General features: G+C 40.6%; 1 protein-coding gene and 1 long non-coding RNA gene across 3 annotated transcripts; one reads left to right on the top strand and one right to left on the bottom strand.

The window, feature by feature from the left end:
• Positions 1 to 163: 163 nt before the first annotated feature.
• On the bottom strand, positions 164 to 6,838 carry LOC111610578. 2 transcript variants are annotated; one of them, XR_002753727.1, is made up of 4 exons: positions 6,669 to 6,838; positions 2,181 to 2,236; positions 1,007 to 1,133; positions 164 to 424 (listed from the first exon to the last, which is right to left on the bottom strand). It is a non-coding gene; the product is annotated as an uncharacterized LOC111610578 (long non-coding RNA). The 2 variants fall into 2 exon arrangements; XR_002753726.1 differs by having other exon boundaries at positions 164 to 1,133.
• On the top strand, positions 5,953 to 25,491 carry LOC102224631 (zinc finger homeobox protein 3-like). Its single transcript, XM_023345236.1, has 11 exons — positions 5,953 to 6,292; positions 8,672 to 10,367; positions 10,458 to 10,996; positions 11,149 to 11,362; positions 13,624 to 13,728; positions 13,844 to 13,977; positions 14,174 to 14,284; positions 15,746 to 15,899; positions 16,023 to 20,698; positions 20,781 to 21,449; positions 21,542 to 25,491. The coding sequence occupies exons 2-11, from the start codon at positions 8,708 to 8,710 to the stop codon at positions 21,656 to 21,658; spliced, it is 8,379 nt and encodes a 2,792-aa protein (XP_023201004.1). The 5' UTR covers positions 5,953 to 6,292; positions 8,672 to 8,707; the 3' UTR covers positions 21,659 to 25,491.
• Positions 25,492 to 26,241: the final 750 nt, after the last annotated feature.

Genomic DNA, 26,241 nt, shown 5'->3' on the forward strand with positions numbered 1-26,241 from the left:
ACCCACCCACCCACCCATCCATCCATCCATCCATCCATCCATCCATCCATCCATCCATCCATCCATCCATCCATCCATCCATCCATCCATCCATCCATCCATCCATCCATCCATCCATCCATCCATCCATCTATCTATCTATCTATCTATCTATCTATCTATCTATCTATCTATCTATCTATCTATCTATCTATCTATCTATCTATCTATCTATCTAGCTTAAAAATTTTATTCCTCTTAATCTAAATATTGGCTAGCTGTAGGCACTCTCATGTATGTCCAACATTATTATTATTATAAATGCCCTACTTTATAATAATAAGCCACAGCCATGGTGATAAGATGATATGAGATGAGATGAAATAAAATAAGATGATACTCTTTATTGATCCCCAAGGGGAAATTCATCTGTCCAAGGCAGGGTCTACAAAAAAGAAGAATAACATATCAAACATATTTGAAAATAAACAAATGAATCATGATAACAATAAAAGGGAAGCCGTCACACAAACAGGAGGGGGTCTGATCAAATCAAATTAGAAACAAAGTTTAAAGAGGGATAATTGTTCTTGTGAGCAGATACAAGCCATTACCTGTAGAAATATATTAATGAAATATATGTTTTTCAAAAATGATTCTCTGAATATAAACAAAACTGCTACAAGTAATAATTTGAAAAGAAATACAGACATTCCCAATTTAAACATCAAACAAATATTGGCTGGATAATATTATTCCATTCCAATCAGAATGTTTTCAAACGTTTATTTTTGCTCCTTCATCTGATGGAAAACCAGCTGATAATAACAAGCCTGTTCAGAAACAACTTTATTAGGGGAAAGCTGAAAGAAATAACCAGTTAGCTGAGCTATCGTGAGGCCTTCTGATGTTTCTTTAACCTTTGAAGCATTCAATGCCTATTCAAACAAACAATATTTTCAAACATTAAAATGGATTTTCAAACAAGACTGACATATTGATAGAACAAACTGCAGTAACATTGGACCTGTTTTTGACAGCCTATGTCAAAGTCAGCATATCACCAGGTGCTGACGCTGAGGTTTAACAGGAGAGCCTTCCTGCTGCTTCTGCTGCTGCTGCTGTGCATCGGCACGTTCTTCTTCTGAAATGATCTGAAACAGTGAAAGAACTAACTCTGGATTTATTACCCAAACGGGAGAACTTCCACATATTGCTTATTTCCTGAATTTTCTAATATTTTGTCACATTACAACAACCTTCAGTGTATATTATTGTCATTATTTTTACTGTGATAGACCGACAGTGCATAACAGTCAAGCGGAAGAACAAAGGATATAGTTATTTTTGTATAAATAAAAATCTCTCCACATATCCAACTGTTTTGGTTCAGAATTCACTTAAATAAATTGACAGCAACAAGCAAACGTGTCTGCATTTTGATTCCAGATATTTAGAGGACATGAGGAATAAGGTCCTGTAACCAGGTACGATAAATATACTGCTCAAAAAAAATAAAGGGAACACTTTAAGTGTTAAACACCTGTTTAAGTGTTCCCTTTATTTTTTTGAGCAGTGTATTTAACCTTAAGACCAAAACAGAACGCTGGCAGTGCAAAACTAACTCTGTACATCATGCTGAACACAACATAAGTTGAAAACTTAGATAAGCATCCCTACGTCGTACTGTGGGGATGTTTATCCTTAGCATGGACAGGAACGTTGAATAGAGTTAATGAAATATGGAAGCAGCCAAATACAGGACATCCAAAAGAGAACAAACTGTTGTTCACACACGTCTTAAACAAAGCTGACTGAGCTTGGAGTATTTGGTAAAGAAGAATGCTGCAAAGCCGGTAGGGGCAAACCCCAAAAGACTTGCAGCTTTAATTGAAGTAATAATTAGTTCTCAAAAAGAATCTGTCAATCCTTGTCATATAAAATCTCGGTTAAATACACAGCAGTTTGCAGCTATAATCTGACAAAATATGAAAGATAAACAAATTTGCAAGAGACTACGTATACTTAAAAGCCACGGAAGTAAAAAGTAACACTCCTTCATGTATTTTTACGAAACAAAAAATAATAAGCACAATATGTTTGCACTTTCTATGATATTCTGTGTAATTAAAACATAAACAATGAGTATTTCTCTGCAATGGATATCCAGGTTAGCATATGCTTTTGCGGCCTATAAATACCTGTGTGAATGTAGCGCAGGTTGATTCAGTGCAGGTTGATGCACGCGGTACATCGCCTTCAAAAAGAAACAGGGAGAAAAAAAAAATACCATTTAAAATCAGAATCAGGGAAACCAAATTAAATTGGGTGCAAATCCCCCATGTGCATGCTCCCTCCCCATTTCTGCCCTATCATCTATCTCTGGACCATGGTGGGGTTGTCATGTCGACCAGCCCACAAGTTACTATGACAACGGCTCGAGGGGGAAGCTCTTGCTAGTGAGGTTATTGCCTCCTTGGGGAAGCAAGAAGGACAGGTGGAATGTGAGCGCAGACAAAAGGACCTACAGACACCGAAGAGCCGTTAAATGAAGGGAGAGGTCAGGCCGGAGGATGTTAACTGTGAGTTTGGGTGTTAACAATTAGAACAAAGCAGAACAAGACTCGGCATGTAAGTCTGCAGTAGTACAAAAGTTTCTCCCTGCTGGACACAGCTTGTGCCTCTTACTGTACATGATGTATTACACTTCCAGCTTGGTGCCATACCCCGGGGCAGTTAGGGGGGCTAGGAGCAAGGGAGGGAGTGACATTAAGGACCCTCCAAGGTGTCAGATGGGTCCCCAGTTTCCCCCACTTTTTGTCATATAAATGTCATAAAGATAAGTTTGGAGTTGGGAAGCTTTTCGGCTCTGCCTGGGGGGTATCACAGTGGTTAATTGCCCCATTAGCACTGACAGGGTAAATTGGTGGAAGGGCTAACTATATATTACAGTGAAAACAACAAACCTCTGGCACACACCTAAGGGCATGGCAACACCGTGCCTGTTACAACACAATCTGCTTGTGTGAACAACATGTATGCGAATATTCACAAACCTTAAACTTCTTCAAATTCTGTCACATTACAACAGAAACCTCAATATATTTAATAGGGACTTTATGTGACAGACCAACAAAAAGTAGTGCATAATTGTGAAATGGTAGAAAAATAAGAAATTATTCTAAATTTCCCTTGCAATAAAAATGTGAAAAAAAGAGTAGTATGCCCTTGTGTTCAATCTCTCTGAGTCAATACTTTGTTGAATCAACTTTTTCTGCACTTTTGAAAGTTGGGAACATGCACCTACCAACTTTGCATGTCTGAAAATAACTATTTAGCATATTCTTTTGAAAATATCTCAATTTCAGGAAGAGTTAGTGGGGAATGTCTGTGAACAGCAGCTATTTCTATAGATTCTCAATTCCAGTTAGGTTTGGGCTTTGACTGAACCATTATTCTAAACTGTTCCTCTGTAGCTAAGGTTGTAGGTTCAGAGTAGTTGCTGGAGGGGGACAATTTGCTCCAACTGGTTTTATTTCAGTATTGACCTGTGTTTAACTTCATCTATACCTACCCACAAATTCTGACTAACTTCCTTCCCTTTTGGGTAAAAAAAGAGAGACTTCCCACAGCATCATGCTGCCACATTATGATTTACTTTAGGGCTTTCACTGAGGAGTATTGGAGTAAAATTTATACTTGTAAAAATATATGAAAACAATGTATCATTTTCTTTCAATCCACCTAATTGCACTTAGTTGAATGTAATTATAACATAACATTGAAATGAAATATGACATTTGTTGCAATGAGACCAAACTGAGAAAAGCTCCATGGATACTTTTGCAAGGTGCAATAATAGCTGAAATAGTTTTCATTTGAGTAAAATAGCACAACAACGTAAGTGTTTGAATTGAAATCGGATCTTTACTCGTGTGTCTTGAATTTACAAACTCAAACGTAAACCAATAAAAAAAAGATCTGTGAAAAGTGTATCAAATGAATAAACTACTTTGTATATTTATGTGTAAGAACCATGTCTGCCACATATTCCACACCTAAATGTGTCCAGCTGCGTTTTGGCTTAAAAAGGGGCTAAGAAACATATATGATTATTTGCTAAATAAAGGGATATGTTTTGGTGAAATTCTAATAGACCAACTGCTTAATGCCAAATCTTTTACAAACAAACATATAACAGCCTATAAAGTCATGCACATAGAATACGCTTCTAAACATTGGGGTTTCTTTACTGACTTTTTTTTTGTTTTATTTATTTATTTTTCAATTAAAATTTAGAAATGCCATATCCTCATTACATATGACCCCCCCTCCCCACTCGCTAGACTGATGCGCATAGCCAGCATAAGGAGCAGAACGTTGAAACTCGTGTCACCATTCACTGTCGTGGTCTTCTGTCCCGAAAAATGACAAATTGTCTCCGATTTAACGGCAGCCATAACAAGAGAAAAATCCATGTATGCCTAAAGACAACAGTGCAGGCAGTGATTTATGGTTTTGATAACCTGCGGTCTTTGATAGAGGCCTCTGCCAGATCATCACTTCAAACATAGTCGAATCGTGAAATATTTATATGATGTTTCACAGACGCACAAGACAAATCATTTGGCGATAAATTAATTGGGGAGAAAGAGAGGAGCTGAGTTTTTACACAATTACACTTGAACATTTAAGTTACGACTAAAATATGCAAACATATTTATATATTAGACTATTTAATTGTCTAATATATAACCTTGCATTGCTGTGGGTATTCTAAGTACTATTAACCTTATGTGAATACTATATGGTAATGCTAAATATTACACAGTATGTTTCCGCATAGGTCATTTTACCTAGTCTCTTTTACGTTTTTTTTTAAATAGCAAGAACTTTAGGAATAAAGAAAGATAAAGTAAAAAAAGAAAGAAAGAAAGAGACACAGCATACGGTCTGATCTTAAAAAATGCAGTTTGTGGCATTTAAATATATGGACGATCGACAGATTGCACATCCAGCGTGAAATTCACAATAGCATTATCATAACAATGAAGCTGAGCAGCGAGGACTGACGATCGGAGAAGAGGGGCGAAAAAACGCCTAAAGGTCTTGTTTGAGGACAAACATTGGAATGGACACCCACTTTTTACGTTTAATGATTTTATTTTCAGGCACATGGAACTTAAATGTAGCCTGCGAAATCAGCTCAAGCAAAAAAGAGAAACAGCAACTTATATAAAGCACGTTAAAGACAATCGCTCTCTTCTTTTGATTCTCTTTTTATATAAAACGTTAATTATGAAAAAAAAAAATGTAATCAGGGGATTTTAATATGTTTAATTTTCCAATTTTTTTTAGAAAACATTTTGAAAATGTAGATATGGCACTGTTAGAAAATAATTAGGTTTATTGTATGTCAATAAACATGGGCCTTCTGCTTGAATATTGCGTCGTGTCTGGAGTATAAGTGTCAATATGACATCCTAAAAAAAAAAACGTCCTACGGGGCTTGAGAGTGTTTTTGTAACATTTTGTTGCAGGTCGGATTTTTACTTTTGAAGAATGTGGTATTTTTTCTCGACTACATTGTGAATTCTATTGTCTTGCCGTGTTCTATTTTCGTTTTTGTGAGAAATAAAGATTTTATTCCCCACAAAATATATAAAATATTTAACATTTCATGTTCATGTCATTTGAGGAATCTAAAGCTGAATGTTCATTCACAGATTAAAAAATAAAATAAATAAAAGTCATAATTTAAGCTGTAAAATCTTATACTTTCCACATTTTTTCGTCTTTCCAGTCAGTCTCCGGTGTGGCTCTCTCTCTCTCTCTCTCTCTCTCTCTCTCTCTTTCTCTCTCTCTCGCTCTCTCTCTCGCGGAATCCTATTGATCCAAACGGGCTAATTAGCGGTGTCTGCGCAATTACGCACATGCGCACTGCGCATAATCTCAGCCATTTTTTGAAGGAAACTAATTAGCAGGAATAAAGAGCCAAGTGTTTTTTCCTCCCCTCAGTGATCAGAACTCATTCTACCTCTGGAGCTCGCACAAACCCCTCCGTCCCCATCTCTTCTGTTTACTACAACCTCTGTATGTAGCTTTAATTACACTGTTGTTTGGAAACAACTTGGACCCCGCTGCTCCCTCTCTCTCTCCCCCACCTTTCTTTTTCCCGATTTTTCTCTTCTTGGCTCCGTTAAAACACAGCAAAGGATCATTCATAAGGAATGAGCGGAGACTCCATGAGATTGCTTTCTGGACTACTACATATTCAGCGCGCGGAGCTTTGTGCCGGAGTAGCTGCAGAAATGTAAGTGTGTCGTTTGTTTACGATGTTCCGGGGAAGCTGAGGGAAGCGAGCCGGCGGCCGAGTGGGGAAGAGAAGGAGGGGAGGCGTTCGGTCAATGCAGCCAGTAATTCTCACAGATCAAGGTTTAGTTGTTGTGTTTGCAAATCAAATCACCTGTTACCGGCCACTGAACGCGATCAGTCTCAATTCAGTTGAATCAGAAAGTGCTACTATGGCGTAGGACACAGCGTAAACAAAAGCAGAAGTAAAAGACTCGGATAGTCGGTCCTTGAACTATTCATGCTGCCTGTCCGGCTTTTCTTGTACCAGACACCCTTTTTGCAACCAAGGTTCCGGGGAAAGAAAAGAAAAATCAGAATACATTTTAGTAGTTTACCTTGAGGCTGGTGTTTAAATGTGATCCACGGGGTCTTAACAAAAGTAATTGTCCATGTCCCATAATAAATAAAGAAAATAAAGTAAATCCACACAACTCTTCTGTCTGGTTCTCATCGCCCCTCACACCCCTGCCTCTCCTTTCTATGTTGCAGACCCGCACACGCACACGCACACACACACACACACACACACACACACACACACACACACACACACACACACACACACACACACACACACACACACACGCGCACACACACACACACACACACACACCCACGCACACACACACACACACACACACACACCCCGACTCTCTCTCCCACACACATGCACACGCACAAACACCAACTAGGGAACCTAGGCATGTTATTTTTTGTTGCATGTTTTGGCATCATTGTTGGATTATTAAGCAATAACTAACCTGCAATATGCATTAATATTTGAACACTGATATAAAACAACCTTAATGGGGTTGTAATAAGCTCATGCATGTTTAATTTCAGGTGAGTGTACTTAATTGACATAATCAGAATCAGAAGCACAAAAGGATGAGCACTCATTAACACACACCATCATAGAGTCACACACACACATACACCCATCGCTAAATGATGGTTTCCCGCACTTGTGATCAATACAGAGCCAGGAATGCTTGTATAAATAGTTACATTGCCGATAGACCCCGGGTTATTGATTGCAGTGTAAATGAAAATCTTTATCAGATTAGAGGCTGTTCTCAGCTGCTGGCAGGCCCAGCTCGGCCCCCTCAGTGATCGCTGGGCAGGACAGTGGACAGCTGCAGTGGGCAAGGGTCTGTGGCCTGTGACATAAACACAGTGCATTAAAGCACTATCAGGATACCGATATCAGCCATATATCTTGGAGCTGCAGAAAGAAATGAGGGGGTCGGGGCTGGACACAGAAGAGAGGACTGGGGGTGCTTAAGAAGGAGGATGAGGGGGATGGTTGGTTGAAGGAGAAGGTGAAAGGGTAGATGAAGGTCTCACCTTGATTAAAAAAAGGTCAGTGATGAGATTGTAAGACCCACATAGACTAACAGAGATGGATCCGTGTCAATTGACATTTCAGTTGTGAGTCAGGAACCTAAGAAGAAAGAGGCCTCATCTATGTTTAGAACATCTATGAAGTAAAAAAAAAATGATTTAGTTCAATTGTTTTAAAACTTTAATGATGACCGGAAACTTATTTAGCATCATGTATTCAAAAAATGTCATTCATGTTGTAGTTATTAACTGGAAGGAAAGCTGTTTTACAGTATGCCGGGGTTTTTTGTCGATGTTGTTTTACCTTTCTTATGAGATGTTCGATTATGTATCACAAATATATAAATTGGGTGAAAATGAATGATAAATACTAAGTCCAGGACATAGTATTCATGAGCATGAGTGCATATTGTGAAAAAAATATATATAATGTTACAAAAAAAATGTAATTAAATTGCATGACCACATGCAATCTTCTATTTTATTTGGACAAGTGGAAAACCTGGTCAACTTCAGCAAAAGCAAGCCTATTGGAAAAAAATGTGTAAAGAGTTAACTAATTAATTCTAAAAGATTCTGTTGTCTTACAGTACGTGTTCATTGATGCACTCTAAAGATTCAAAGACTAATATAATGGCTTTAAAAACTGTTTGGCTATCTTCTGTGTGGCAATTCCATGGAAGCCTTCTAGCGCTGAAGCATACTGTTCTTTATTTAATCCTATCCTCTGAGGAATATTATAGACCTCCTGTGTAGCCTTTACCCGCATTCCTCTACCCAGTTTAGCACTCATGCTATTGATTTTTCCATTAAGGGCTAACGCTAACCCCTGGGTAACCAGCCTTTGGATTGCGCACTGTGAATGTTGTATTGAACAGATGCTATCCAAGGAATCTAATCAATGACTTCACAGTTATGCAATTTTATTTAGATGCCTCGTGTATTCTCTTTTTCCAATCTTTCTGTCTGTCTTCTATCTATCCAAAATACACAGGTGGTCTGGTAATGTGCGGCAGCTGTAGCCTTTGGTATGGACACCAGTGAGGGAGGAGGAGGGGATGGAGGGGGGGGAGAAGAGAGAGATGCTGACCTCAGTCCCCAGGCTATATCTCTTCCTCTCCTGACCCTGGAAGTCATTCCTGAGCAGGGGTCATCCTCTCATACCTCAGCTAGGACCCCTGCCAAAGAATCCCTGACCCCGCCTCAACAGGGGAAGAAGGGCGCAGAGGGGTCCAAGGCTGGAGAGGGAGGTGAGCAGAAAGAAGAATACCAACATCCGCCGGAGACAGGAGTGCATCAAAAGCATGCGTTTAAAGAAGACTTTGGGGATGGATATTCATCAGGGCACAGGAAAGAAGAAGAGAAGGTGCATGAAGGTGTGGTAGAGGCATCACATACACGGGACCTCCCAACGGCACTCAGCAGCAGAGGCATGGAGGAGGGGAAGGAAAAGGAGGAGGCCATTTCAAACCAAAGTCAAACCAAATCCAAATGTTCTTTATTACCTCAACAGAGCCAGTACAGCTCTTCTTCCAGCACTGCAAAGGCCAGTGGCACACTCGACAGCAAAACAGCCGCCTCTCCAAAGTCCTCCCATACTCCCTCCTCTTGTCCAAAGCCCTTCCCCTTTTCTTCAGTCTCTCCAAAGCACTTCAGTTGTCCATCATCCTCTTCTGCCCTGCTGAGCGAGACAGAGTTAAAAGACATTAAGGGAGATCAGGGCTGGATTTCTGGGTTTCCACAAAGCTTTAGATCCCAGCAGTCTTCTATGGCTTTTCCACTAGCAGGTACAGATCCTGTTGGTGCACCTGCAGAGGATGATGTGCTGGCAGGGGTTCCTCACTCTTCTATTTCTACTGGAAATGGTGCCAAAGCTCCAGAACCAAACGACAGTCAGTTAGACACAGGGGTGGATGATGAAAAAGACAAAGAAGAACAAAAAGAAGGTGTCCTAAAAAACCTCAACCAAGACATTTCTAATAACTCCCTGACCAGTCACATGACAATAATGCACTCACGCAATTCTTGCAAGACTCTCAAATGCCCAAAGTGTAACTGGCACTACAAGTCTCAGCATACACTACAAGTTCACATGAAGGAGAAACATCCAGAGACAGGAGGCCAGTGTGTGTGTGGCACCTCTGGGGGAAAATGTGTCTGTGGTGGCGGAACACAAGGTCTGTGTGGGTACTGCACTTCGGGAAAACCCCATCCTCGTTTGGCCCGAGGTGAAACATATGCCTGCGGCTACAAGCCCTACCGCTGTGAGGTCTGTGACTATGCTACTTCATCGAAGGGCAACCTTAGCATTCACATGCAATCTGATAAACATCTAAATAATGTTCAAAATGGGGGACATGCAAATAGTCAAATGCAAAGCACTCTCAGTACCAACAACAGCAACTCATCCAGTGGTCACCCAGTAGATGAGCAACCTTACAGCAAGCTCACCCTCACTATTCCAACAACCACAGCCCAGCCTGCTAAAATCCCATCACCTGCTCACTCCCACTCTCATGGTAAGCGGTGGCGATGTGATGTATGCGACTATGAAACCAGCATTGCTCGCAACCTCCGCATACACACCACTAGTGAGAAACACACGCACAACATGCTGCGGCTCCAGAGAGGGTACTACCTGTCACACTGCAGGGGTTTGGCCCCACATCTCAAACACCTACAAAACACAGGTGAGGAATGTGTTGCTTAATATATCCTAACATAACATACTTTAAATATGAGATTCTATAAAGTGGGGTAATTGTTTTACTTCCTTTTAGGTGCTGAGCTTACCTTGAACATGCGACTGACTGGTCAGCAGGTTCCAGAACAACCAGTCACACTTGGGTCTACTCTCACTCCATCACCCTCTCCCTCCCCATCTCCTCCCCCAGCCCCGTCTATGTCTCCTACTGCACCCCTCTCCCAGGGCGTGTTCCAATGCCTTGTCTGCTTGTGCTTTTCTTCCGACAGCTTAGAGTCTGTAGAGAAACACCTGAATGCTCCCCGCTCTTTGCCTCAGTCTGAGTGGTGCTCCCTTGTTGCAGGTGGTTGCCACTGCAGACTGTGTGGCTATACCACCCCTTTGAGGGCCAATTTCTCCTTACACTGCCAGACTGACAGACATCGCACCCGGTACCAGCTTGCTGCTCATCTACAGGAGGGCGGAGACAGAGGTCAGGAGGGAGCCTCCCTCATTGCTAAGGGTAACCCCATCCAGCTACGGTGCAACCTATGTGACTTGGTAACAAGCAGTCTGGAGAAGCTACAGGGACATTCTCTCACTTCACAACATGGAGCGAGCTTTCGAGTGTACAAAGTAAGACACAAAAACACGTTTGATTGCATTCCTACCAAAATCCTTGTGCAGTAGAATTAGCAAATCTTTCATTTAAATAAATTAGCATGTTGCTTTCCAATAGTAATAATCATAATAAAAAAATCCATGTTTTCTTTCAATCTCAATTTTAGTTCCTGCAGCAGTATGATGGCGAGGTTGATGGAGGTTCATGGCTATTCCATTGTCTTCTATGCAACCACTCCTCCTCTTCTAAACTTCAAGTACTTAAACACAGTCAAACGTCAGCCCATCAACAAAGAGAAGGGCTACTTCAGCTGCAGCCAATGGGTGGGGAAGAGCTGGCAGCCATTTTTACCATCAGAAAATGCCAACGTGGCATCACAGGTGAGACTATGAGTTGTGTGGGTAGTCATGCTGAGATACTCACTTTAATTTTCAGTGAAAACATAATAATTTCATAGTAGAGTTGCAAAAGGCTGGTAAATTTAAGGCAAATTTCCATTGGAAGTTAAAACTACAGTATGTAACTTTAAAAAAAAAAGTGTTTTTTTTTATTTACGGCATGACAGTATGGCATGAGGCAGATGATCTCTGCCTTTTCCTAGTGTTCCCGGTGGTAATTGCAGAAATGCACCTGGTCAAAAACAACAATTCAGAGCTGGGACGATCTCAGCTCTGTCAATCATGCCTGTGTAGGTGCTACTCACATCTTACCAATTGCTCTCTGCTACACTTGTCAATAGCAGAGCCTGCCATGAATGCTCAAGCTAACTAGCATGGCCATCAATGACGATGGATGAACAGTCTTCATTAGCACATTGAACAGCAAGTACACCACCATGACTGACAGCTCTCAGATGTTCCTCCTGGTTGTGATTGGTCGTTTTTCACCTAGAGATGTTACCGCAGGGAGAAGGCAGAGGAGCTTGATTTTTTTCACAGATCATTTGCCTCATGCTATGCTGTCATTACATGGTGATAATTTTAACAAATATATAGAAAACATATATTTTTTAATGAAAGTTGTATACTGTATCTTTAAGGTGGAAAATTTTGGAAATATAAATCCAAAAGTTCTTGGAGAATTATAGGCAAATTAAATATGTTATAGGAAATAGGAATACACCTTTAAACACACATATACGCTGGAAATTACAGCTTACAGTTACCACCATATTTATCAAATAACCATCTACTTTATTAATACATTATCATGTGGTATTTGCAGGTTAATTGTGATACTTTTAAGGTACACATTTGTACGACATGTCAATATATGGATAATACATATACTATATGACACATTTACATGACAAATGTAATTAAATTACTTCACTCTATGATTGAGAATGAACACATTTGAGTCCAAATGTGTTGCCTCAGTTGCAACGAGCAAGGTGTGTGTAAATAGCACAGATCTTCTCAAGTGTACTTGCATGAAATCCAGATTTTTTAGTACAGATTAGATAAATTTGGTAGTAGTTTTTAAAGTAAACAGGCAGATAGTGCAGCATATTCTACTTACTTGCCATTTCTCTGTGGAGAAAGTGTGTGAGTCTAAAATGCTGAGCTCCAGTAAAGTCCGAAGTTCTACATAGATGTTGCTTTGAGTTTGTCAACTGTGGCCTTAAAACAGTGTTACTTTAACCCCTGAATCAGCATGATGATCCATTAGATAACATGTAAGTCTTTTTGAGGTGATACTTATGGGTTAATAAGCTTGTTGGGTAGCATTTCCTTAGCTTCCTTGCCACTGTATTTTTAACTAAAAATATTTTCAAAAGAATAACTTAGTTTTTCTTGTAAGCAATGGAAAAGTACAGTATCCCTCTTTCAGCAAGCTGATCTACAGTCCTCCAGTCCCTCCAGCTTTTTTTGATGACTTCTAATCAAAAGTCCTTATATCCAGAGAAATTGTGTCACTGAAGAGGGTTTGAAATCCTATTTTTTTAATTTATTTTTTTTTATTTTGGTATACCTTGATACTGATAACCTGCCCATGCCTATTTGAGGGTGTCTTTGATTTAATACTCTGAACCATTGCTGACTCCAGAGGGTAAACAGAGGATTGAGATGAAAACAGTGAGAAAATGAGCAATGGCTGTTGCTGGGATATTGATCAAACAAAGCGATTAGTCAATACACATCCTTGTTATATCCCCAATCACCCCTGACAACAGCTAACTAGCACCTGCTAATCAATGGACTAAAACAGATCAGCTGGAAAAAGACTGTGGTGGGCGGAGATTAGTCGTTACTCTACAGACTGCTTAAGATGAAATGCTGTATTTATATTGTCTGGAGTGTGTGGACTGCGTAACTCCTCAAATAAGTAGTTCAACGCTTCATTTGTAAAATGAATCTATCCTTTGATTTGATTCGCTGCAAATTAAGACTCATTGAGACGAGATTGTGTGTTGCCAGTCCATTTTAGGTTTGCTCCACCTCTGAGAGAATCTAATGCAGAATCAATGTGTGATCAATAGAGTTTGCAGACAAGCAAGAGGAATGAAGTGTGGTTCAAATACATTGGTCTTTTTGAAAGGTGCTGCTAGGAGAATAATATACATGCAATTAGCCTGTTTATTATAGCATATTACATAAGGCAATATGTTTGCATATCATAATTACTTGTCCTGTCCTAGGAGAGCTTATTGAGGACATGGAGAGTTTCAGCGAGAGCAGCACTGATCCCTTGGACACAACCAAAGACACAAGTAATTTAGGGGCAAAGATTTCTGAGGAAGCAGGTATTGCTGCTCTTACAAATTCTTCAAAGCTTTCACACATAGCTCAACTTATAGAACAGTTATATAGTTCATAGCAAATTTAAGCCATTTCAAATTTGTATACTTTTACTTGAAGCAAAAGCAAAAGAAGAACAAGAAAGAAGAGATCCAATGCCTCCAGCAAAGCGGTCGTCCCCTGTATATGAAGAAATGGAAACCTCCATCCCAACCAAACGCCCCAGAATACACCAGCAAAACGAGAACCAGCAGGTAAGCAGTTGAAATATAGTTTAATAATTTGAAAGGGCTCATGCAAATAAATATAGCATGACATAAAGTACACAATAAATGCAGTGCTTCATTATAACACTTCATGGACACTTAATATGACACCTTTTTTGTTACTAATTCTGATAATATAGATACATTTTTGCGCCTGTTAAATTTTCCTATTTTTCTCTTTCAGACTGTCCAATGCCCATTGTGCCAGGTTAGACTCCCGTGCTCACACCTTCGACCTCATCTAACACACGTGCACAGTGTGGCGCAAGACTGCGTAGACAAGCTCATCAGTACGGTAGGGGTGTGCAACTGTGTATGTGTTTTGCTTTCATTCATCAGGAAGTAAAATAAAATGAGAAGCTGAAGCAATGGGGGATGGTGGGGGACGATTGAAATGTAGGGAGACAATTCCATTAAGAAGGCACCAGAGAGAAAGGCAGGCGCTTTTTTTAATGCATGTTTAAGTAGCTCCTCGCTATCATCTTTGATGCAGCCGCGTGTTCTCTGTGGATGTGTGTGTGTGCGTCTTGCAGAGTGGAAAGAGAGTAGGTTTGAGTGAGTGAGTGTAGGAAAAGCCAGTCTTTCTATAATGCATGTTTAAGTAGCCCTCTATTACCAGAAGTGCAGTCAAGCTAAAAAGGGGCCCCCGTGCTTTTTACTGTGTCTCTCCAACTAACAATGACCGGTCATCTATCCACATCACCATCCTCCATCTCCCTGGCCTGTATGCTAAGTGGCCTTTGTCTCTTGCTCTCTTCCCTCCTCTTCATGACTGCTTTTTTCACCCTTTCTCCCCTCTGCTGTCCCCCCCCACACCCGGCTTCACAAATCACTCTTTTTCTGCAATTTCTGTCCTGCCCCTTTCCTGCTGTCTCTCCCAAGCCCTCTCTCAATTTTTTATGCATTACCCCCTCCCTTGCTCACTGTCTTTCTCCAGAGCGTTTTTTTTGTGTTCTTTGCCCCCTAACTTTCTCCCTCTCCTTGCTCTATCACTTTTTCATATTCTACACCCTTTGGCCCCCCCAATCCTCCGTCCCTCCACACCTTCCCCTCCCTCACTCTCTCTGATAGTAATTGAGGTTCATTAATTCAGACTGAGGTGATGATGGCCATTATGTACCTTGCTTTCCAATTACGCTCTCTAGATTAAGTCTGACCTTCAGTTTTCTCTGCTGTGTGTATGTGTGGTTGTTCTTCTCTTTTGCAGCTATGAAGCTGTTATGCAGTGAAGACTTGTCATGTAAATCTCATCTTTGGCTCTCTGTCCTTTCCTCAGGGTGGCTAGCTGTTTGCATAGATATACTATTTACCCTCAATGCTTGAAGCAGAGAAGATGGGGTTTCCTATATGACGAATTATTTTAAATAAATTAATTATTCAGCTCAGTAAAGTTTTATTAAACCCTTAGGGCATGTGGTGTTGGAACTGAAGGGCAGAGACGCATATCTCAACCATGTATTTTTATTAACAAACTGATGCGTCTTGCTTCTTGCACTGCTATAGAGGGAGGTGCAAGATTTAACAATACGTTTGAATGTTTTATGATATCTTTACAGTAATCTCATGCGTCTGTCTTTGTACAACTCTGTATTTGCTTGCTATTTTACTCTACAATGAGACATGTTTTATTCATATTGCTAGATTAAAAAAGCACAGCAATGCCAGACATTCATTTTATTTTCACTTGGTAAATGGCCTCTTAGAATGCCTGAAAATTAGAAACAATGACAACTGATAATGTGTTACTTTTTTCCAGGTAACACTATCCATGGAACAGCTTGAGCCTCTGCTGGAGTCAGAACCACAGGATTTGATTACTAACAACGATCAGAACACTAAAACTAAGAAGAGCAATGATGCAAAGTGCTCCCATACTGCAGAGTCTATTGTTTGTTCACAAAAAAATAGAGGTTGGTAAAACAATGTGTAGAACTTTTTAGAACTCTTATAGGAAAAAAAATGCTGTTTGCTTATTCTCATAACTTTCTTCTGGACTAAATTTTTACAGTCATCTTTTTTGATGTATTTCACAGGTATCTTAGTAGAGAATACCGAGGGAGATGTTGCCGCACCCAAAGATGTCACAGCACTGCTCACCCCACCCCTAGAAGACAACGCCAGTCACCCCTCAAATGGCACTCTGGCTCCTCAGTCCCCAACTCAGACACCTCCTTCCTCTCCACCCATCTCCCCTCCCAGCGACCCCTCTCCCCTATCGGATCGTCATGGTTACCGGTTTCGTTGCAGCAGGTGCAGCTTGGCGTTTCCCACTCAGGAGAAGCTCCAGCTGCACTGGCAGTACCATGCCATGAGGGCGGCGACAGAGTGCCCCCTTTGTTCTAGACAATGCCGCAGTCAGGAGGCCCTGCAGAGACACATTCAAAACACGCACACGCAACAGGACAGCACACAGGGACAGAATGCTCTCTTAGCACCACACACTGTGCCATATACGGAACATAACATGAATTCAGTACAGCAAGATTGCAGTTTATCACCTCAAGTTGGGGAAGAAGCAGGAGAGGGTGATGATGACAAGATAGATGAAGAAACCCTTGGCATTGAGGTGAGGGAAGAACAAAAAGAAGATAAAGTTAAAGAGAAGGAGGTTGTCCATGAAGCTAATGAAGCTGAGGAGAATTCAACTGAGCTTGAGAAAGGATCACCAGAGGAGGTTGTTTCAGAACCTAGTTCTAGCCTTCTAGTGAAGAAGAGCTCAAACCCAACAATGGATCGTTATCTAGATCCATCCAGGCCTTATAAATGCACCATATGCTCTGAATCTTTTACTCAGAAAACAATTCTTCTGGTGCATTATAATTCTGTATCTCATCTCCATCGTGCCAGAAGAGCCCTGCAAGACTCTGGTACAAATTCTACAGCTCCCGAGGCCCCTCGTGGCCCAGATCCTAGACCTTATCGCTGCCGATTATGTGGAGTAGGTTATAGCCAGAGTTCTACACTGGACATACATCTTCGCTCTGTTCTTCATCAGACTCGAGCTCGTGCTGCTCAGAACTCAACAACACAGACTTCAGAGTCAAGCTTAGCTCTTCCAGGGTCAGTCTCTTCTTCCACTGCCCAGGTTGCCGCTACCAGAGAGGAAACATCCAAAAGTTTGCCTATTGCCAAAAACCCAGATGGGATAAGTGTTTCAACGTCATCTTTAGTAGGCTCTAGCTTATTCACTGAGACTCAACCCACCCTCTCTGACCCAGCAGAGTCTCAGCAAGCAAAAAAGAGAGTGGCAGAGCTTCTTGCATCAAGAAATCAATTGATGTTACTACAGCAGCAACAGCTAGCTCAGGCACAGGTCCAGGCTCAACTGCAACAGCAAACAGCACTCCTTCAGTCCCAGGCAATCCATCACCTTCCCTTAGGACCAGAAAATCTCTTTAAACAGCACTTTTCACTGGCACCAGATAACCTGCTTTCCCTTCAACAACAACTACTCCTACCATTTTACTTGTCAGACGTGAAGCTTAACCCAGAGTTAAGTGTGAAGTACCAAGATCTGGGTCTCGAAATATCTTCTAAAGTCATTCCAGAAGAACAGACTAAGACAAATTCTAAAAGGGAGTCCGAGTCAGAGCAGAAACCCAACCCCAAACAAAGTTCAAATACTACTGTTAACCAGTCAACTGACCATTCACTAAGTAAAGCAAACGTTGATGTGATCTGCAGTGGGTCCTCCAACAAGCAGAATAAAACAGAAATGGAACAAGATAGTTTCATTGTTAAGGAAGAAACAGATGAGCTACATGTGGAAAAGGAGAATCAGAAGCAGGAAGTAGCTTGTTCCTCATTTACTCATCTTGGATCAGAATGTCCCCCTCCAAGAGTGCCCTATGCTGCAGCGAATGGGGAGCCTCTACGAGCTTTGCTCCAGAGTTATGGCTATGAGCTGGCCCTTCAGTATCTACAAAGCAGACACAGACACCAGCTGCAGATTATACAACATGCTGACATAAGCAAGATGGGAGAGTATTCAGACCAGGAAAAAAGTGAATTTAGTCTTGCACAGACTGAAAAAATGGAAGGATGGAATAACAATTGTCAAGGGACAGAAAGCAACAAAGACATAGATTTGAAAATACAAAATAAAGATTATTTATTTCCAAACACAAAGCAAAAATGTTGTGAAACTGGAGAAAAGTGCATAAACTGTGGCAAACTGTTTTCTAATGCCTTGATTTTAAAAAGCCACCAGGAGTATCTTCACAGAATGTTTTTTCCCACAGATGCTCTGGAGAAATTTTCCAAAGAATATAGACTACAGTATGACCAGATGTATCCCCTTACCGAGCATAAATTGGCAGAGAACTCAGCTGTTTCCACCCAAGCTGCATCTTCTAGTATAGGTAAAGAACCAGAAATCCCAACAGACTCTAAGACTCATGTGAAAAAACTGGAATCTTCACCAATTCCACCATTTTCAGATCCAATAAATAAAGTAAGTGCCACAACAAAAGATCAGAAAACAACTGTCTCTGCTGTTACAACTCAGTCTTCCCCTTCTCAGTCACAAGAGCCTAAACAGCAAGAGGTTCCAATCCCGGATATATCTGGTACAGCTACATCTCATTCTACAACTCCAATAACTCTACCATTGCCTAAAATACCCATGCTTCCTCTTTCCTTGTCTCAGCTTTCCATACCCCCATTGTCCATACCGAAGCTTCCTCTTCCACCAATTCCTTTTCCCATGGAGCTACCACTCCTTCCACCTGTTGTGATGCAGTCTATGGCTCTCCAAACTCAACCGTGGTTAGACTCAACCATTAACCCAGAGCTGGCTAAACTTTACCAATCTCAGCTTAACTCAGCACTCATTGGGCAACAGCCACAGCTTAGCCCAGCTTTGCTTACCCAGCCACCTCAACCCAGCTCAGCTTTGTTAAGCCATTCTCCACAGCTTAACACAAGTTTGCTTGGTCAACCACAGCATAGTCAAACAGGACAGCAAAGCCAAGTTAGCCCATGCACACCAGAGCACCACCAGGCTAAAAGAACCAGGACAAGAATATCTGAAGATCAATTGTCTGTTTTAAAGAAACACTTTGATATTAATAGTCTTCCCAGTGATGAAGAGATCAACCAGATGTCTACTCTATCAGGTTTGCCTCACAAAGTAATTAAACACTGGTTTCGCAACACACTATTTAAAGAGCGCCAGCGAGACAAGGATTCTCCTTACAATTTTAACAATCCCCCAACCACAGCACTGGATGATTCCAGAGAAGATATAACCAAAAAGCAGTGTTTGACCCTTTCTCCATGTTCACTTTCTCCAGCCCTTTCTACAAACCCTTCCCCACAACACCAGATGATAGAAGAGCCGCAGAGAGGCAGACGCTCTTCCAGAACTCGTTTTACAGAACAACAGCTGGAGACTCTACAGGGGGTGTTTGAGGCCACCCCTTACCCCAGAGAGGAAGAATATGACAGGTTGTCTGCTCTCTTGTCCCTTCCTAACAGAGTTATTGTTGTATGGTTCCAAAATGCAAGACAGAGAGCTCGCAAGAATCAAGACCGTGGATCAGATGATGGAGCAGAGGGAAAGAGCAATCTTGACAACATCAACAGACAAAGAGATGGTTGTTACATGACTAATGCTGATCATCAGGATAACAGCTATGAAGATGGAGAACAAGTAAACCCTCATAATGAAAATTCAATGGATTTGACATATGAGTATTACTCCCACCCTGATTCACCTTCCCTTGATTCTTCCATTCACTGCTCAGACAATGAGCCTCACACAACCAAAAGTGAGCAAACATCTGCTACAAAAAACCATGAAGATAAAATAACCTCTACTCAGGCTAACATGAGCCCAGCTTCGGTGAACAGTCAAAGTACACCTTTAGATGCAGATGCACAACACAAAGAAGTCCTTCAGACTTTAAAAACAGTATCTGATTCACCACCCGGAAATCTGGCAGAAATACCCCAGAATTGTGTTGCATCCACTTTACAAAATAGTACAACACAAATCTTGACTAATGCTAAATCAGACCAGGAGACTCCATGCAGTCCTTCAAGAACCCAACCTTGTGAAAAGGTTGCTGACCCATCACCAAGCCCCTCCACTGCTACAGAATCAGAAACAATTCAGCCTTGGACACCTGATACAACAGCTTGCCTATCAACTGAAACCCAGCCTCAACCCCCAGCAAAATTCCAGTGTAGTCTCTGCCCAATGGCTTTGCCATCCTTTCAGCTGTGGCAAGAACACCAGACTAGGCATCTCCTGGCAGCTCAGTCCCAGGTACAACTTTTACATTCTGGATTCACAGACCGACCCATGCCTTACATGATGCTTCATCCAAACCCAACTTTAATGGCAAGTCAAATGCTTTCAGGGGCCATGTCCCAGATACATCCCAATCCCACACATCCCATGATTTCACACTTGAACAATATCCAAATTAAGAACACATTCTCTGATCACTCTAGCAACACCCTTAACAATTCTTTGAGCCCCACAAAGCAGAGTTCAAAACATATATCAGAGACTAGTTTTGAAGGCCAAAGAAGCAATAGGGAGGTCGAAGATGAGCACAGGAGGGATAAACGTCAGAGAACTACCATCACTCCAGAACAGCTTGAAGTGTTATACCAGAGGTACAGTTTGGACTCTAACCCCACCAGAGGAGTCCTTGAGAGTATTGCACGAGATGTGGGTCTCACAAGACGTGTAGTTCAGGTATGATTTTAAGTGATGAGTAGTAAATTGTTTTGCTTTGTTGACTATGCCGAACATTAAGAAATCCAATATTTTTTCACAGGTATGGTTTCAGAACACACGGGCAAGAGAAAGAAAAGGACAGTTTCGGTCAGTGGGGCCAGGATCAAGTTTCACCTTGGGTTTGAACCACCTGCGTTGCCCATTCTGCAGAGCTCTTTTCAAAGTTAAGAGTGCTCTTGATGCTCATATGAGATCACGCCACTGGGCAGAGGCTGAAAGAGCAGGCTACAACCTATCAATAGCCAATGGATCCAGTGGACAGACTGTGATGGCGATGACATCTGCCACAGAAAGACCAGGTCCGTCTATCTCCTCCACCCCTATCCACAACCCTGGCTATGACATGATTAACAAAGAGTTTAGCTTGAAGCCACCAATGGCTTCTTTTTCTTCTTCCGCCAACCTGAAAAATGCAGAAGAAGAGGATGAATATGAGGATGATGATGACGACTACCCATGTGAAGAGAGCTCCAGTATGGTTGACCAAGGTTCTTCAAGCCCTGAAATATCTGGAGATCAAGGCTCAGATTGGAGTGAGACACAAAGTCAGCAGCAGCACCACCACCATCAGCAGCAGCGCCAAAGGACACAGATGAGTCACTTCCAGGTACTTCAGCTAAAAAACTTCTACAGTAACCACCGCACACCAAACCGTATTGAGTGTGAAACGTTGGGCCAAGAGTTGGGATTGCCCCCACGTGTGGTCCAGGTAAGTAAAAAGCAACCAAATCATATTAAAGATTAACAATCAAGCTTGTGAAGTTCAGTATGTGATACATAGTAATGAAAATAATTCTACAGGTGTGGTTCCAGAATGCCAGAGCGAAGGAGAAGAGAGCCAGGAGTTTGACCTCTGACACTGCTGAGAGGGAACAAGCTGAGCTTTCAGCTAGAGCAGGGGAGAGAGACCGGGCTTAGAAAGGCAGACTGCTTCTTTCAAATATGTTCCCAGCAAAAGCCCTCCTCCAACTTCTGACTCCACAGATACCGCATTGAGTCTACTGTCTACTTGCTGCCAAACCAATAACCTGAACACCCCAAAGATGCAGAGCCACAGTGGCCCAAAGAGAAACTCTCTCAACTAGTACAGGAGAGCCCAAACCAAGTCCTCTTTACCAGAGCTTTTCTCTTTTCATATTACTCCTTAACTATTCCCCAGTCTGTCCTTTCTTGTTGAAACAAGCTCTTCTCCAGTATCCTTATTACACCAAACTCCATCTTTATATGAAAAAAAGAAAAAAACACCATGCCACAGAGGCCAAAGAGCATTCTTCAAGTATGTGACCTCACTGCCCAGCTAGACCTGCAGTCTACCTCTCAGTCTGCATGACAGACTCACAGTGGGCCCTCCACCGGACATTGCTAGATAACTAGCTGTGTAGCATGTAGTTCCAGTCTGGTCAAGGTTGGAAAATAAATTCTTAAAGAGATTTTAGTGTAAATAGAGACCTCCAAAAAAAAACAAAAAAAAAACTTGAAGAAAAGAAAGCAGTGGAAATGGAAGAAGGAAAATTAACTGAATAATATCCTTGAAATACCTGTGGGTATTTGCATAGAGCTTTTGTAAAGACTGTCTCAGATTCCAAAGCTCATAACCAAAATTTTATATGTCTGTTTATTTAGTTTAAACATGTTTGTTTTCAGTAACAAACTGCAGAGCGGACGTCTGTATGGTGAGAGGGTGAGATCTGCAGCTGTCAGAGGTAATGTGAGTACCAACAGACTGATGTGGTGCTATAATACCACTTCACCCTCCCAAAAGCCAATGATAAGTCTTCTGTTGTACATGTGACTCCTTGTATGTTCCTTTAGTGGATAACAGCCCAAATAGCACAGTATGTAAAGGCCAGTTTGTCCCAAAAGGGGTAAACTATTTTTTATAGCACTCAACCATTATACTGTATATGAAAACTCTAACCAAACTCGAATTTACATTGTGTGTGTTTAGTAATAGTTTCTTAATATAAAATCTTATGGATTGACACAAACTGTCTTGCTTCAATATAACTGTGTCATGATGATGAAAAGATTAAGACAAGCTTTCATATGTTCAGGTAAGGTAAATTACTGCCTTTCCATTTTATTTGAATATACCAATGGCTTAACAATGTTATGTGATTAATGTAAAGCTTTCTATGCTCAGATCAAAATGGCTCCTCCTTAGATGTGATCCTCAAACTGTAATAATCTGTTTCTAAAACAAAAGAAGCCTATAGTTATAACTTGGACAAACCATTTCAGGAAATCTTCACAAACACCTGTGCATTTCAAAGATCTGAGCTTTTCACCTATGGGTGATAGATTGTTACAAAAAACTATTAAAACTAAAGTGTTTAATAATGTGAGGGGTAAATGTACAGTATTTAGCTTTTGTATGGTTGACTCGAGACTTCATTGGATGTTTGACATGTAGCTCTCTTTTCCACATGTACTGAGCTTTTCTGCAAAGTTGAGGGGGGAAAAAACCCACTTTGGATGTTATTAATGTTATTTTTGTACTTTTAATTTATTCGTCTCCTCCCTACATGCCTGATTTTTGTTTTTTCTCTCTGTTTATTTTCTACCAGTCCTTATTCTACCTGTAATAATGATAATATAACAATAATAGCTAAACAATAATTAATGCTTTAAGACAAAAATCCAAAGACGTGATAATACTTTAACCATATGAACTACAAAAATAAGCGCTACTGTTTACTTGATGATGTACTGCTGTTTTTAAAGAAGGAAGGAGTCCCTGTATCTAAGCTACTGTTTTCTGCCTCTCATAAGCACACTGGAGACTGTAACCAAAACCCCAAACTAGAGCCATGGCAGTCTGTAATATAGCGGTTGAAGAGTTTTACTTCTCTTAAGAAATGTTGCATTTATTTTTCTTTTATACCATAGTGTTGAACTTCAGCCCTTAAGGATGTCCAGTTTGCTGCTAATGTACTGTAGTTTCTAAATATATTGTAGAAAGATGCATGCTCTGATCGCTTTACCACTAGGCTTTAATGACTACAAACTGTAATACCTGTGATGCTGTTGATAAAATGCTCCTCTGTCATTCTGTTCAAATGCAATGCAGTCGAAACCAGATGTTTAGAAACACTTTAAAAACTTAGTTTTAAAGTTTCTGAGATTCCACCAGACTAAACTTTTTTTTCTTCAAAATCAGAAGGTTTCATACATTTTCATAGTATCTGCCTTTAAACTGAATTATCTGGACCATATGTTTTCAGCTTCTTTCCATAAGCTTTTCACAATAGTTTGCTGACATGTGGCTCCATTCCTCCTTATGGAACTTCTGTAACTCTGTCAGGTTTTTAGGTCACTCTGCTTACTTCCACCTTTTCAGCTCTGCCCAGAATCTTTCAGTCCCTGAAATCAGGGCTTTGTGGTGGCCAGTTTAAAAACACTCATTTGTCCTTAAGCTACTTAGTAATTAATTTGTTTGTATGGTTGTGGTCATTTTCTGCTTGTGAGACCTATTTATGTTCAAGCTTTAACTTTGTCTTGACACGTTGTTAAAAAAGGTTCACAAAATTTTATTTCCTCATAATGCCTTCTTTTTTAAATGTCTCTCCTGCAACAAAACAACCACATAAAATGACGATGCCATCTCAGACTTCACAGTTTTAAACGTATTCTTAGTCTTACAAGCCTCCCCCTTTTTCCTCACAGTGTATTTATGGCCATTATAGCTAAACACTTTTAAGTGTTAGTCTTATCAATTAGTCTTATCAGACCACAGAAAGTATATTACATAGATCTTGTACCCTTGAATGAACCAGACTTCTGGAGCTCCACAATTATTTTCTTTATATCTTGATTGGTTCCTTTAGTTTTTTCCATGAAGCAAACAAATTCTCTCTCATTACTCTGGCATTTGACAAATCCAAGCAATTTTTGTAATCCCGCTGAACTTAAAGTAGCACAGATTTAGTTTGATTAAATGTCAAACACTGAGAAAAAAAAGGTCAGTCATCTTTTTCTACAACATATGCAAACATCTGGTTTCAACTGTAGATTTGTGGGGCTCAATTCCATCAGGTTTCTTGATCAGTATCGTATAACTCAAAAGACAAAAATAGATTTCATGTTATTAGGATTATTTTTTTCAGGCCTCCAGTTTAAGATAAACTTTATTTGGGCATTAACTTCTCAGTGAATATGAAGATACTGCATAGATGTTTGAAGGAGTTAAGCCCCAAAACTTCCATTTGTATGGTGTCTTTCTGTGTTGCAAAGTCTTTGGTCAGTAAGTCCAACTCAAACAGTTTTGCTGACTCCGACTGACTTCACAGCCAAGTTTCCAAAGGATATGGACTGAAAAACTCTGTCATGTTTTTGTTCTTAAACTAACCAATGTTTACGACAATACCAATGAGCTTTCTTCTGTGCAGAAATGTGCATTCCAAATACCACCAAGGCAGTTTTTTGTTCTATACTGATGATTTCAAATTTAATTTTTCTCGTATTCTCTTGATCGTAGTGACTGTAAGATGTACATATTGGAGTCCTTTGATGATAAAGAGACTCTGTTAACCTTGCTGTAGGTAAAACAGTTCTTTAAATTTTGTTTCTGGATATGTTGTTGCCATAGTGATGACCAAAAAGATACCTGTGATGTGCACCTGTCCTTATGTCCTGCTCCAGTGGTTTAGTGTGTCTCTATTCTATCCCCATCCCAGTTTTCCTATGTTGTTGTGTGTTTCCCTCTCCCCCCTCCATACTCCACTGAGCTAAATAAAGTCTGCTTTGGTGCACGCTGTGGTGTCATCCCTTTGGTCTCACTTAGAAAAGTCATTCATGAATGAATGTTGTTCTATGTAATGGTATCAGCTCTCTTATGGGTCTTTGGTGCTGTGTTTGGTTTTCGGAACATCTGGCTGAAAAGCATTTGGTGTGCAGTCCTGTGTGCGTGCGTGTGTGTGTGCTCAGTGTGGAAGGCGTTTCGTGAATGGAGCCTTGACCTCTAGGGTCACTTCATTAATTACATCTCTGACATTCAGCCAGATGAGTTTCCTTTGTGACTAAATGATATGATGAATATTAACGACCTCGGATGAATTACATTGCTGCTCCTGCTGCTGCTGATGATGATAATGTGTTTTACGACTCTGGGAGAAAGGGGAGGAAAAATTGCATACTGCAGCACCTTTAGGACAAACTGATATTCATATAAAACATTTCAAAGAGAACAGTGTAAGTCAGTGGATTTTATTATTCTGTTTTTTCTTGTGAAAAAAAAAAAAAACTTTCCAAATGGTTGAAGCAGCAGCACTGAAATGCTGCTTTTCTCTCAGTCACAAGTCAAATCCTAACTGGTATCTGCCTCATATTCTCTTGAAAGAGGGCTGCTCATTTAGCTGCTCTACAGAAATGCAACAGTGGAAAATGTAACCATGAAGCTGTTATGATCTGATTGTGGCTGCAAGGAGGGAAGACAAAACAGATACATGTGGAGAACAAAAGCAAAGTAAACACACAGGAGGGCTTTGAGATAGCTTCGTATT

This window comes from Xiphophorus maculatus, chromosome 2 (assembly GCF_002775205.1).
Source record: "Xiphophorus maculatus strain JP 163 A chromosome 2, X_maculatus-5.0-male, whole genome shotgun sequence".
NCBI classification, from domain to species: Eukaryota; Metazoa; Chordata; class Actinopteri; order Cyprinodontiformes; family Poeciliidae; genus Xiphophorus; species Xiphophorus maculatus.

Coding starts and splice junctions, on each gene's coding strand:
- LOC102224631 (XM_023345236.1), top strand. CDS start 8,708: ATGGACACCAGTGAGGGAGGAGGAGGGGATGGAGGGGGGGGAGAAGAG. Junction 14,285..15,745: donor TAGACAAGCTCATCAGTACG/GTAGGGGTGTGC, acceptor ACTTTTTTCCAG/GTAACACTATCCATGGAACA. Junction 20,699..20,780: donor TCACAAGACGTGTAGTTCAG/GTATGATTTTAA, acceptor ATTTTTTCACAG/GTATGGTTTCAGAACACACG.